This window comes from Rattus norvegicus, chromosome 1 (genome assembly GCF_036323735.1).
Source record: "Rattus norvegicus strain BN/NHsdMcwi chromosome 1, GRCr8, whole genome shotgun sequence".
NCBI lineage: Eukaryota > Metazoa > Chordata > Mammalia > Rodentia > Muridae > Rattus > Rattus norvegicus.
Window position 1 is genome coordinate 58,126,646 of NC_086019.1, and position 13,217 is coordinate 58,139,862.

General features: G+C 41.0%; 1 protein-coding gene across 38 annotated transcripts in view; it reads left to right on the forward strand.

Moving 5' to 3' along the window:
- Nucleotides 1-13,217, forward strand: part of Afdn (afadin, adherens junction formation factor) — a 129,441-nt gene that overhangs the window by 85,581 nt on the left and 30,643 nt on the right. For all 38 annotated transcript variants that reach the window (XM_063282476.1, XM_063282481.1, XM_063282455.1 and 35 more), the window contains 2 exons: nucleotides 1,270-1,373; nucleotides 3,120-3,206. In XM_063282476.1, the coding sequence (XP_063138546.1) occupies nucleotides 1,270-1,373; nucleotides 3,120-3,206 (191 nt within the window). The remainder of the gene's footprint in view (nucleotides 1-1,269; nucleotides 1,374-3,119; nucleotides 3,207-13,217) is intronic.

Sequence of the window (13,217 nt, forward strand, 5' to 3'; positions counted from 1 at the left end):
AATTATAATTCTTTAAAACATGAAGAAAAGCAAAGTCAGATTATATAGTTATATATCAGTGAAACTGGATTGAAACATTTATAAAAGTGAAATTACATGTTTTTTGCTTTAATGTTTTTTATTCCTCTCCCACAAATATGTCTGATAGCAGCAATGTACATTATACTACATTGCTAAAGTGCTAGACCAGGGAAGCCTCCCTAGGGTGTCTGTTCTAGACATCAGGCATGTCCACAGGAGTGCCATCTTGAGTAGCATTGGCTATTCAGGACAAGAAGACAGCAGCAGCCCTGTAGCATAGTCACAGTTCCGGAAAACTTGTGTAATATGGTCTTGTCAAAAAAGAACCCCGAGGAGTACAAAGTAAACCTTGACTAAGTGAAAGTGACATGGCTTTGCATATGAGTCTTAGTGCTTTAAGTGTGTCCATAATCAGGCATCATACATACTTGGGTGGGAGTATCAGGGGGTCTAGCTAGTAAGGACCTTGCACATTCTAGATAAAATGCTCCACACTTAGCTATAACAGAAAACTAAGGCAGGAGGATCATGAGTTTGCAGCCAGTCTAGGCTACAAAGTAAGTTCAAAGTCCCTGTCTCAGAAAACAACAAAGCAGAACTCTTCTATAACAATTATTTGTTAGTAATTTAAGCGCATATGAACTTAGAAAAAAATTGGACATAATATTGTAAGAATGGGCCCTCCCAACCCAGGATGTACATGCTAAATGGTCTATAGTGTGAGAATTTAATCCAGCATGTTGTAGTAGACTGTGTCTGTGCCATTCTCTGGTTCTTTGTGCCTGTCTTTTGCTAAACAAATATGTGTGTTATTAATGGTTCCTTTAGGGTGGAATGCATAGTTCTGCAAGAACGTAGTTACAGAGCAATTTACTAATATTCATAATAAAAGAAAATAGTTCTTTGGGGTACAGGGAGAGGAAACCCAGCAACTTTATTTCAAAGTTACTGGATCAAAACAAGTACATGGTTTTAAACAGTTTCCAGAGAGAATAAAGGAATAGAATGTGAAAGATAAGAATGTTCATTAAGTTATTAAACCTTCAGATGAGTGTGGTGTCATATCCCTGTAAATGCCAGGGATGAGAAGCTGAGGCAGAAGCATAGATCCAGACAAGTCTCGGATACATAATTAGACCCTGTCACAAAATACCTATCCCAGTTCCCAATATAAATTGATACTCTGTCTTTGTTCCTTGGTGAAAATTGTATGGGTCAGGTATGTTTTAATTACTGTTTTCTTCTTAGGATTTTGCAGGTTGGTTCCTCACACACGTTCTCCAGGTACCTGGACAATATATTTTGAAGGAGCAGATTATGAAAGTCACCTCATGCGTGAGAACACAGAACTGGCAAGTATTTGAGGTTTGGATGGATTAGAACATCGGATGTGTTTCTAATGAGTTGGAGCTGTGATAAAATCTTTTCTTACACGTGGTATTATGGACATTTAAAATGATTCTCTTATACCAGACTGATTCAAACATTTTAAAACCTTGATTTGTGAAAACACGTATGTTTGCTCCTTGAGACAGGTCTGTAGAGTTTGCACTCACAGTTATGGCTGCCTGCGCGCACGCGTACACACACACACACGCAGACACATGAAACGTATGGTAACTTTGAAAGATATTACTAGAAAACTATTTTTCATTTGCAAAAATAATTTATTTTTTATACTCATTTCTGCCTTATCTTAAATGTATGTTACACAACTCACTATTTTGAGATAGTAAAGAGTTTGATCTATCATAAGAAAAATTATACCTTGCTTCAAATATATAGTTTCAAAATGAATACTTTTTTGTATATTAAATTCAGAGTGGTAGTTGTGGCTTCATTCATACTTTAGATTTGAACACACATCAGAGCTGTCTCCTAAAATTGAATTGATAGTCGTCATTACACCAAACATATGGCTTACAACTAACAGTAACCATTCCTTTTTCTTGACTTCCTTTGTTTATTTTTGGTCAAATTCAAAGTAATAACAGCAGCAACTGACAAGCAGATCTTAGCAGGAAAACAAGTACTTCTTGTGCTCATTGGTTGGTCATCTTTCAGATTTATTCTCAGAGTCCTCAGGAGATAGATTTTTGCTGTCACATGACTGTGTTTTCTCCTGGTCCTTCACTGGTTATACCTTTACTTGCCTTTGTTTAAACACCACCTTCTGTAACATGTATCTTAGGAGTTAAGTTTTCATCAGCACATACTCGGTGTTCATTTTGCTTTTTAATTGTGCTCATATTTTGGTTTGAAGTCTGGCATGAGTGTAACATGTGACTTAAATAATGTTTTCCTTTAAAAAAAAAAAAACCATGACCAACAAGCCTCCTTTGACTGTGTCTAAGCTCTGACTGCTCGGTGGTTACACTGTGCTCAGTCTCTCTGTAATGAATGCCCAGCTCAGGTTACATTTCTTGGCAAAGTGCTGGGAATACTTCTAATGCATCCTTTAGTTCCTTTATGACCATCATTTTAAATAAAACAGCTCTCAGTTTTCCAAGAGACAAAGATACTAGTTCATCTCTGCTAGAGACATTTTCTGCGATCTTCCCAGACAAGGTGAAATAATTCTAAACTTTTCTCAGTAGAGGACAAAACAAGCTTAACTGTTTATTTTAAAAGATCATAAAGCCAAAAATTGCATTTTGTTTTTATGGTTGTGTTTTCTAACCTGATAGGTTTAATTTTGTTCCATATATTAAATTCTTAACATTTAAATGGCATTGGTAACTAGACTGACCTTCTAGATTATGGTCAAACTATTCAGTATTTTGACTATCAAATGAAAAGTACCTGAAGGGGCTGGAGAGATGGCTCAGTGGTTAAGAGCACTTAACTGCTCTTCTAGGAGTCCTGGATTCAGTTCCCAGCAACCACATGATGGGTAACATGCATGTGTAATGAGATCCAATGCCCTCTTCTGGTGTGTCCGAAGTACAGCTACAGTGTAACTCATATAAGTAAAATAAATCTTTTACCCGAGACAGTGAACCTTTTATATACCCTTCCTCATTCTCTAACAAACAGCTATTTTTCTAACCGTGTGAAAGCAGTTCGTATTAGTCATGAGGCTTCTTTTGTCACCTTAGACCCAGCCTCTGAGGAAGGAGCCTGAGGTAATCACTGTGACCCTGAAGAAGCAGAATGGAATGGGCCTCAGCATTGTTGCAGCAAAGGTACGACTGAGGGAGCCCAGGAGCATCTTCTCCCATCCGTGACAATTGAAGAGTGATCTCTGTGTGAGAGTGTGGCTACAGGAAATGGTACCTTGACATGGAATAGGCAGTTTCAGAGGAAGTAGTGTAAAGGCTTGGCAGTCACGGTGTGAAAAACACAAGAGAAACAATTGCATCTGCCACTTTATGATAGCAGGTAACAGCTCTTTTCAGCTCTGTGTGTGACGTTCATAGGGACCACACAACCATTCTAATCTCAAGGCATTTGCTACTGGAAAATAGACTGGAGCTTAAATACAGCTGTGTATCCATTGCAGGCATTGACAGCTCTTTCACCTTCCCTGTTCTCTTGGCATATCAATCCCTTCATCTATTAGTCTTCTAAAGGAAGATTTTCTTTCTTTCAGTTAAAAGAAATTAATAGTATGACTAGAAATTAGGTTTTTTTTTTCTTTATTAAATTGGGTATTTCTTATTTACATTTAAAATGTTATTCCCTTTCCTGGTTTCCAGGCCAACAGCCCCCTCCCCCTCCCCTTCAGTATGGGTGTTCCCTTCCCCATCCTTCCCCCATTACCGCCCTCTCCTCAAGAATCCTGTTCACTGGGGGTCCAACATTGACAGGACCAAGGGCTTAGCCATTCTCACTGGTGTGAGGTGAAATCTCAGGGTTGTTTTGATTTGCATTTCCCTTATGACTAAAGATGTTGAACATTTCTTTAGGTGTTTCTCAGCCATTCGGCATTCCTCAGCTGTGAATTCTTTGTTTAGCTCTGAGCCCCATTTTTTAATAGGGTTATTTGTTTCCCTGCGGTCTAACTTCTTGAGTTCTTTGTATATTTTGGATATAAGGCCTCTATCTGTTGTAGGACTGGTAAAGATCTTTTCCCAATCTGTTGGTTGCCGTTTTGTCCTAACCACAGTGTCCTTTGCCTTACAGAAGCTTTGCAGTTTTATGAGATCCCATTTGTCGATTCTTGATCTTAGAGCGTAAGCCATTAGTGTTTTGTTCAGGAAATTTTTTCCAGTGCCCACGTGTTCGAGATGCTTCCCCACTTTTTCTTCTGTTAGTTTGAGTGTAGCTGGTTTGATGTGGAGGTCCTTGATCCACTTGGACTTAAGCTTTGTACAGGGTGATAAGCATGGATCGATCTGCATTCTTCTACATGTTGACCTCCAGTTGAACCAGCACCATTTGCTGAAAATGCTATCTTTTTTCCATTGGATGGTTTTGGCTCCTTTGTCAAAAATCAAGTGACCATAGGTGTGTGGGTTCATTTCTGGGTCTTCAATTCTATTCCACTGGTCTACCTGCCTGTCTCTGTACCAATACCATGCAGTTTTATCACTGTTGCTCTGTAATACTGCTTGAGTTCAGGTATAGTGATTTCCCCCAGAAGTCCTTTTATTGTTGAGGATAGTTTTAGCTATCCTGGGTTTTTTGTTATTCCAGATGAATTTGCAAATTGTTCTGTCCTATAGACCTGTGTGTCAGGAGTGTTGTAGACCTGTTTTTCTGTTCTTTTCAGCCAGTTACGGGAACAGATGGTTCTGCTTTCAGGTGTGTAGTCCTTCCTGTCCACTGGCTTTCAGTGGTTCCTTTGGGAGTGTGTCGTGAGTCCATGAGGCAGGTCACTTGGAGCAGAAAAGTTGGTCTTACCTCTGTCTCGGGCCTGAAGTCGCTCCTCGGGACTGGCTTTCAGCTGTCTGTGAGGGCAGCAACCAGAAGGGCCTAACTCCTACTTCTGGGTCCCTGTGCACAGGGGGCCCTGACGGCGCTAGGTGATTTCCTCTAGAGTCAGAAATGTGGGCAGAGAATAGTCTCCTCTGGTTTCCCAGGCATGTCTGCCCATCTGAATAAAGGTCTCCTCTTCCTCCCACGGGATTTGGGTGCAGGGAGCTGTTTGACCGGGTCCATTCAGATCCAGGCGCAGTCTGGACTGCAGAGCTCCTGCAGCTTGACTGCCCCTATCTTCTTGTTTCTAGAGGCCCTATACAGTTTCCTCTTGGGCCAGGGATGTGGGCAAAGGTAGGCAGAAGTGGTGGTTTCTCCTGCCCTGCAGGCTCAGGATTGCCCACACGTCTGGGCGATGACTCTCTCTCCCATGGGGTTTGGGAGCAGGGAGCTGTGGGCCTTGATCAGTGAGGTTCGGGCACCAGCTAGAAACTGAAAGTGTCCGGTCCCAGAGGAATTTTGCCTTTGTGTGTCCAGGTCATTTGGTGCAGAAAAGTTGGTCTTACCTCTGGTCTCGGGCCTGAAGTTGCTCTTTGGGGCTTGGTTTAGGTCTCCATGAGGGCGGCAACCAGATGCTAGAAATTAGTTTTTTAAAAAAAGCTTCCACAATTATAGTCACATACTTTTAGTAGAACAAATGATTTTGTGTGTGAATCTCAGTCATTCTCCTCTGCCACAAATATTCTCCACTCTACTTTCACATCACGTATGTTATTGCCTTTTCCTTTCCAAATATAAGTTTTTTAGCTAATATTTAACAAGGTACTCTGTTGAGCTGTAATAATATTATGTCTCAAATAATATAATACTTTGTCAGCTGAAGTTGTAACCTTTGTGTTATTCCCGGAGAATATTTGAAAAGCTTGCAAATGCTGTACATCATTATGAAGGAGCATCCTAAATGTCATGATGCAGTGCATTCTGAGAAATGTTATAAATTGGTGCTAGTGATTTTTATACATCAGTTATGATAAATAGTAGTTGGAGGTTGATATTTGAAGCCTCATCATTCCCTTGTGTTGTTTTAAAGGCTGCCTAAGTCCCCTACCCTTTCCCACTGATTTACATATGATACCTATGGCATGAGGTGTAGGGGCAGACTGTGAGGACAGTATTTCTTCATTTAGAAGGATGAGCACCTCACCAAAGTTGTGGCTCTTGACTGGGAGTGGATTGTAAGTATGTTTGCCATTCCTCCTTCTTTGATATTTGTCCTTCTTGCTTATATTCAGGAAGAGGCATGTTGGTATGTGCTTGCAATCCCAGCTTTTAGCAGGCAGGATCAGTAAGATGGAGAGTAGACTAGACTGGCCTGGGATACATAGCTAATCCTGTCTCAACGGACAAGACAGTGCCAAAAAGCTAAAGCACATAGTTAATGGCCTACTTTCCAGCATCTTACTAGCAGCTCATTGGTCCTGAATTTGTCCTTGAGCCAAGGCATATCTTTGTGTGATTCTAATCCTCCACAGCACTGGAGTCTGAGCATTAGGAGTTGGCTTGTATTGCCAGTGATAACCAACCAACATTTTTCTCTCTAGTGCTGTTTCCTAGGTCTGCTGCTGGGATGTGGTAAACAAAATTACTTGTTAGTCAGAATGAGAACTTGTTTTTTTTCTTTTAAAGTATGCATGTCTTAGTTTTCTCTCTGCTGCTGTGATAAGGACTGTGAGCACTGCCAGCTTGCAGAGGCAGTCTGTTACCAAGGTCAGGAACCTGGACACGGGAACTGAACCAGAAACTGTGGAGGAGTACTGACTATTGACTTCCTTTCAATGCTTGCTCGTACTGTTTTCTAATACTACTTAGCACCCCCTGCCTGGGGTGACAATACCCACAATGGGCTGGTTCCATCTACATTAATCCAGAAAACCCTCCACAGACATACCTACAGGCCAGGCTCATAGAGACAGTTCCTAAATTGAAGTTCCCTCTTCCCAAGTGACTTTAAATTATTCCAAGTTGACAAAGATTGCTAACACAATGTGCCACTCCTTTATTTCATTAACTTAACTAATCAGTATACTAAATTGTTAACTGAATAGTGTTATCTGAGTTTACTCTGAAGAAACTTGTTGCCCATAATGTTAAACACACTAAGGTTCAATGTAGATACTTGACACTGTATTTTGAGCTTTTTAAAAGTTAAGAAATAAGTAGATTAATGAGTATGAAAGTACTCATCCAAGCATTGTGGGATATTAGCTGTTCTTTGGAATTAAGAAATTGGAAAGATGGCCCAGCAGAGGTATATGTTATAGGTAGAAGTGAAGACATGGCAGGAGAGAGCAAACCAGTACTGTGTACCAGGTTTGAGCAGCCTGCATCTCTAAGGAGACCAGGGAAGATGGGGAAAGTCATGCTATGCTGTATTGGAGTTGTGGCTGGGAGAGGGAGGAGTCTTTTTGCCTTGTTGGCCACACAACAAAATGAAGGGCTTGGAGGAGGATAGACAGTGGTGTCTAAGACGTGGTGACATGCCAAGCAGAAGGCTAGAGGCTTTGGACAAGTCTGTTCAGAACTAGGTTGGGTGAGCCTGTGGTGGGGAAAGTTGCTTATCTCTCAAGCTCAAGTCTGAAATCACTGTGACAAAGTAGAGATCCTGAGCCTCTGAGCCCACTTTATAGTTCAAAATTCCTGCTTACTGCATGTGGCCCAGATCACACAGTACACTTCTAGACTATTATCATAATCTTGACCCAAGCTCAGGGCATTTGGAAATATGAAAGGAACATGTTGTGTTGCCGTGGGACATTTTCCTTCTTACAGCTGAATTACTGCCCATTTCTAGGGGGAACCAGAAGTTCAAGGGCAGTCTGCCATACTCAAATGTGCAGGAAGACTCAGTTCCCGAGGAGGGCTATGCTCAGTGGTGAAATAGCCTCTCAGCACTTGGAAAGCTCTGCGCTGGCTCCTGTGTACTGCAAAGAAAAACAAAAGCAGAGAAGCCTTAGGTTCTGTATTTCCTGTTGTGGACATAATCTTTTCACCTGATACCGGTCTGCTAGAGAGTAACTTTTATTTCTAGTTGAAAAAGTCTTACAGTGCAGTATGATTTACTTTCTCTTGACTCTAGTCTGACTTAGGTTTGATCTCCTGGAGTGGTGTCTTGTTGCAAAAGACCTTGCATTTTGTTGTACTAGGCTCAGGCTCCATCTTGCATCCTTGTTCACTCGTATCCTCTGTCAGGTATCATGTGGAGTAATAGGGCATCAAGCCAAGCTGAAAGTCATAGTACAGCCTGTGTTCCCTTAAACTTGATTTACTAGAATAGGCTTATTCAGCCCTGAGATTCAACCTTGTGAAGGTGCATCTTGTCAAAACTGTACTTTTTATTATAGGTGAGAGAAAGAGGGCTTTGACTTAAGGTATAGTTTGGTAAGGTATACTATACTACCTCACTGTGGGGTAGGGATTGTAGGCTTTGATGATAAACTTTTATTGTCATTATGACTGGATTTAGAATCACCAGGAGACACCCAGACCCCTTTGTGTTGTCTAAGGATGTTTCCAGAGAGATTTAACTGAGAAGGGAAGACCCACCTCGGTGACTACACTGTCCCCTTGACTAGGTTCCTAAAGTTGAACAAAAAAGGAAAGGGAAGGAACCAGCTGAGCACCAGCATTTGTCTCCCTTTGCTTCTTATCTGTGGATTCAGTGTGACCAGGTACCTCATATTCCTGCTGCCACATCTTTTTAACCATGATGGACTTAATCTTCTCGAACCATGAGATACAAACAAAAACTTACCAGTTTTTCTTTTTTGGGGGTGGTGGTGGTTGCTTTGGTTTTTTGGTCTTTCTTTTTATAGTGGGAGAAAAGTAACTAGTTTTCAGTTACAGGGTTTCTAGTAACAGGGTTTCTGTACTCATTTTCCAGTGAAAGATCTTAGTAGCTGGGGTGGCAGAAGGTAAACAGTAACAGAAATGTACCAGACCCTTGTGAGGGAGCTTGCTTTATCCCCTGCCTTGTTGAGGGGTTGTTCCTTGGTCATGGTCAGTAGTGATATTTACTTCCTGGATGACAGTGTTCAGGTGAGTGTAGTAGGACAAAGGGGGAAAACAAAGAATCCTGGTTCTGACTTGAGCCATTGGGTCCTGAAGGTAGGACTGTCAAGAAGAACAGGAAGGAGTTGGTGGAGGGGAATTGTGAGTTCAGGATTGAACATGTCACACTTAAAATTTTGGGAGCCTGGTAAGATAAAATAATGTTTTTTAGCAGGGGATTGGATAATGGAGCTCAGAAAGTTACAGACAGAGATAAAATTTAATAATTGGTATGTGGGCACTCTGAATGCAATAACTAAAATGCTTTGTCACCTGGACAGTGTGCCATTTTTAATATATAAATAATAGTAACCTAACATTTGTTTTCTAAATGATACAGACGAATAGCAATTCACTGTGCCTATTCTATTCTATTCTATTCTATTCTATTCTATTCTATTCTATTCTATTCTATTCTATTCTATTCTATTCTATTCTATTCTATTCTATTCTACACTGTATATGCCATGTTTAAGTATAGGAAGGAAGGCTCTGCCAAAGAAAAACAGGTCACCTCAGGACCGGCTGGACAGCACAGCACAGGCGAGAAGTGTTCAGGTCTCTGTAGATAATAGTGATGGAGTCAACTTACAGTAAAGATTCCAGGGTACATTCTGAATGTTCAGACCTCTGGTACAAGTTGGGATGGTCAGCCCTGCCTCCTGCTAAGCCACTTGTAGGCTGTCCTCAGCCTGCTGGCACTGCAGGCTGTGGGCATGTCTCTGTGCCTTTAAGACTAGGATGACTGTGTTCCCTCATGATTGAGTAAGAAGCCATGGGAAACATTGGCAGTAGCTGCTTATTTCTTGTAGCTCTTGCTTCCACCCAGCCCGCTGTTTTCCTGTCACCCCAAACACCTTCATTCTGTTGTCTGCTGCGAGTCTAAGTGTTTAACTCAGGCCTCTTCCCTGTTTTTATTGCTGCGAGGCTCCGTTGCTGTAACCCAGAACCATGTTTTGATATTAAGTTCTTCTCCTTGCCCTCCACATGGTGGTTAAACGTTATGAAATCCAGATGATTTGGAAATGATGTGGGTTTGCAGTTTACTTTTTTGAGACATTGCTTTTGGAGAATACAGCTTACTACTTCTTACTCATCTGTGGGACAGCACTGTGCCAACACTTCCTGTTTAATTTGGATTTTAAAAATATAAACAATTCCCATTCATTTTTATAACCCTTTAAAGTTTAATAAAGGACAAAGGGAATGAAAATCAGAGTGGCTGGGTTGCATAAGAACCTGAGCATTGCGTTGGCTCCAGTTCCTGTTGATAAATGCCATGCAGTGTCACAGCACCCAGGCAGTGTTGTGGCCAGCCATTCCCGAAAAGGCATCTGGGCTGCTTGCTGTGGAAACTGAGACACGTAGACAGTTAGTCTCCAGCTCAAGGCTGTTGTCCTAGAGATAACATGTGGTTCTCTGTTGTTGGAAGGACAGAATCAGCGGTGAGTTTCTTCAGGGTATTGTCCTGAATGTTCTTGTGCAAACTGATCCTTAAAGAATGCTTCCTCCTCCACTATGTCTTGTTCAAACCTGTTAATAATTAACTTGCTCATGGAGAGTGAAGATCGTAACGTAGCTTGTAATTACAGACTGAGAGAGTTGTTGTTCTCTGTTTATGTTACAAATACTTAAGGTTCATAAGAATGTAAAGTTCTTACGATTTTTTTATTCAGAAAACCCCATAAGATTTAGCTTTTCTAGTTATAGTATGGTGGAAATGGCTTTAAATGGTAACTACTGCAGTATAATTTGCAAAAGCAGGCATAGGCAGGTGCTCATAAAAACTTACTTTCGGGTACATTCGATAGCTTCAGAGTAGACTTTCCATATCTTTTTGATGTGCTCTTCCTTTTGATAACATAAAACGTCAATTTATAGTTTAAATATGTTACAATATTTACTATTGTGTTAATTTTATTACTATATATTACAATATATTTTTACTATATATTGCAATATTTTATGTAGAAACAAATGGTTAATTGCTGCCTTAAAGGTATTACAGTTTGTTCTTTTAAACTAAATAACTGAGTTTTAAGTTTTTAAATCTTAGCTTAAATCATAAGGTTCCTATACTTTAAAAAAAGAGACAACACAGTGTTAACATGCTGCCTTTTCTCTTGAAGAGCAAGTTCCTTCCATAGACTATAATTTAGGCCTTTGACGAATCTGAGACCTTCCTATTGTGTTCTTTAATGGTCTGATAACCCTTTATGGGAAAGACCTGGTTAAAGAAGTGAGCTGAGGATTTTGGTTCCCCTTAAAGCCTAGCTGGAGAGCTGACTCAAGATTGAGAGCACAGAGTCTGTTCCAGAGGACCCAGGTTGCTCCCATTACCCAGGCCAGACAGCTCACAGCTGCTTCTGTGTCCAGGAGACCCACTGCCATCTTCAAGACTCCTGCGGCGTGCATGAATACAGATAAAATGATACTTAAAAATTATTTTTGTTCCAGAGTACCTTATGTGACTGGAAAGTGTCTTCCACAGAGATAGCCAAAAGTATCTTTCTCTTGTTATGTGAAATAGCACAGTGTCCTTTATGACTGGTTTATGAGTTTGTAACACTATTATGTATGTTTTTGCTAAAAAGAAAATAGTGAATTACATGAAAGGTAGTTTTTTAGGATTATTACCTTAGTACTTATTTCCGGGATTGATTGAAATATTGAATTCCATTGTAGTATTAATTACACAAATTGTTAGTCTTCTGAAGAACCATTTTTTACTGTGTGGTGACAGAAACAGAACAACGCCTACCTTGCACCTCACCCTCATTTAAGGCCTAGGGATCTGGGTGTGTACATACTCTGTAGTCACACCTTAGGCGGCTTCCGGGCGCTCTCATGTTTGAGACTCTTAGCATGTTCTGCATAATCTCTTCTGTTGAAATACCTCCTCCCACATTGGATACCGACGTGAGAGGTTGATAGACCAACTATATCTGTGAATCTCAGTTCAGAATCTTCTGGCTGGGTCATCTCCTTTATTTCAGAGAGACAGAAAAGATGGATGGTTTGGTAAATGTTGTGTTGGTGCTGTTGGTATTGATGTAAAAGGTAAAGGAATGCCATTGAGGTTAGAGTTCAGTTATTTTACCACCCTATTACAATAACATTTATTTTGATAATTGCTGCAGGTGAAATTCGTTGTGAAGAAACCATTTTAGAACCAATTTAAAATTAAGTTAGAAAGATGTTTAGAGAGTTTTAAAGACCCTTTGAGCTTTGATAGTTTGTTGCACTGAAAGAGCAACTGAACTGAAAGGTGTGAGGAGGTGCCAGCACTTACCTAAGGCATGAGAGTTTCATCTGGGCTGCTCATGGTCTTAAGTCATCCAGCCAGGATTGATTGGGGTTCCAGCTGAGGAGTTCAGGCTGGGCCTCCACCTTAGAACAATAGCCTAAGCCCTGTGGTACTTGGCAGACACATCTTCCTCCCCCACCCCCACCCCCATTGTGTTTAATGATGTTTTTATGCTGTTACTGAGGCATACTCCCACACACTGTTTGCAGCCAAGCTGTCTGGAGCACAGGCTCCTTGTGGTAGTGACTCCCTACTGAAGAGCCCTTCCAGCTTCTGAGAAAAGAACAGAGAGAGGCAGCTTTCTCTCTGGGCATCATTTCTCCAGAGGCTGAGGCAGCTAAGAGGTTTGTAGGAGTCTCAGTCTCTCTCTCTCTCTCTCTCTCTCTCTCTCTCTCTCTCTCTCTCTCTCCCCCCCCCCCCCTTTGGAGCACTAGCCTTCTGTTTTCAGATTTTGTTTATTTCTGTCTTTCTTTGCTAACGTTTTTTATACATAACGTGCAGTTAGTCATCTTTTTTCCTCCCTTATTAGTGCCAGCTCCCCCGGCCTCACACTTTTCCTCTTAAACAGAAGTATCCACCTGTGGGATGCGGTGTGAAGGTTAGGGTGTCGATGGTGCAAGTGTAAGGAGGTGTCCAGATCTTTGCCTGCCTTCTCTGGGCATCAGCTGCTTGCTTGCTTCTTAGGCACTCTAGGAAAGGCACAAGGCTGAGCCCGGCCGACTGGATGTGAGCGTGATGCTTTGGACATGGATCTCAGGTGCTTCTAGGAGGGAAAAATGAGTTTATGCCTTTTATTTAAGTTTGCTCAAATAATTTCAGAACTGGTACTGCATGTTGTGTTTACTAATGTGTAACTGTTTTCTGAAAGATCTTCTTTTAATTCAAGGGATTGACTTATGAAATGAGAAGTTCTTAGTAGTTA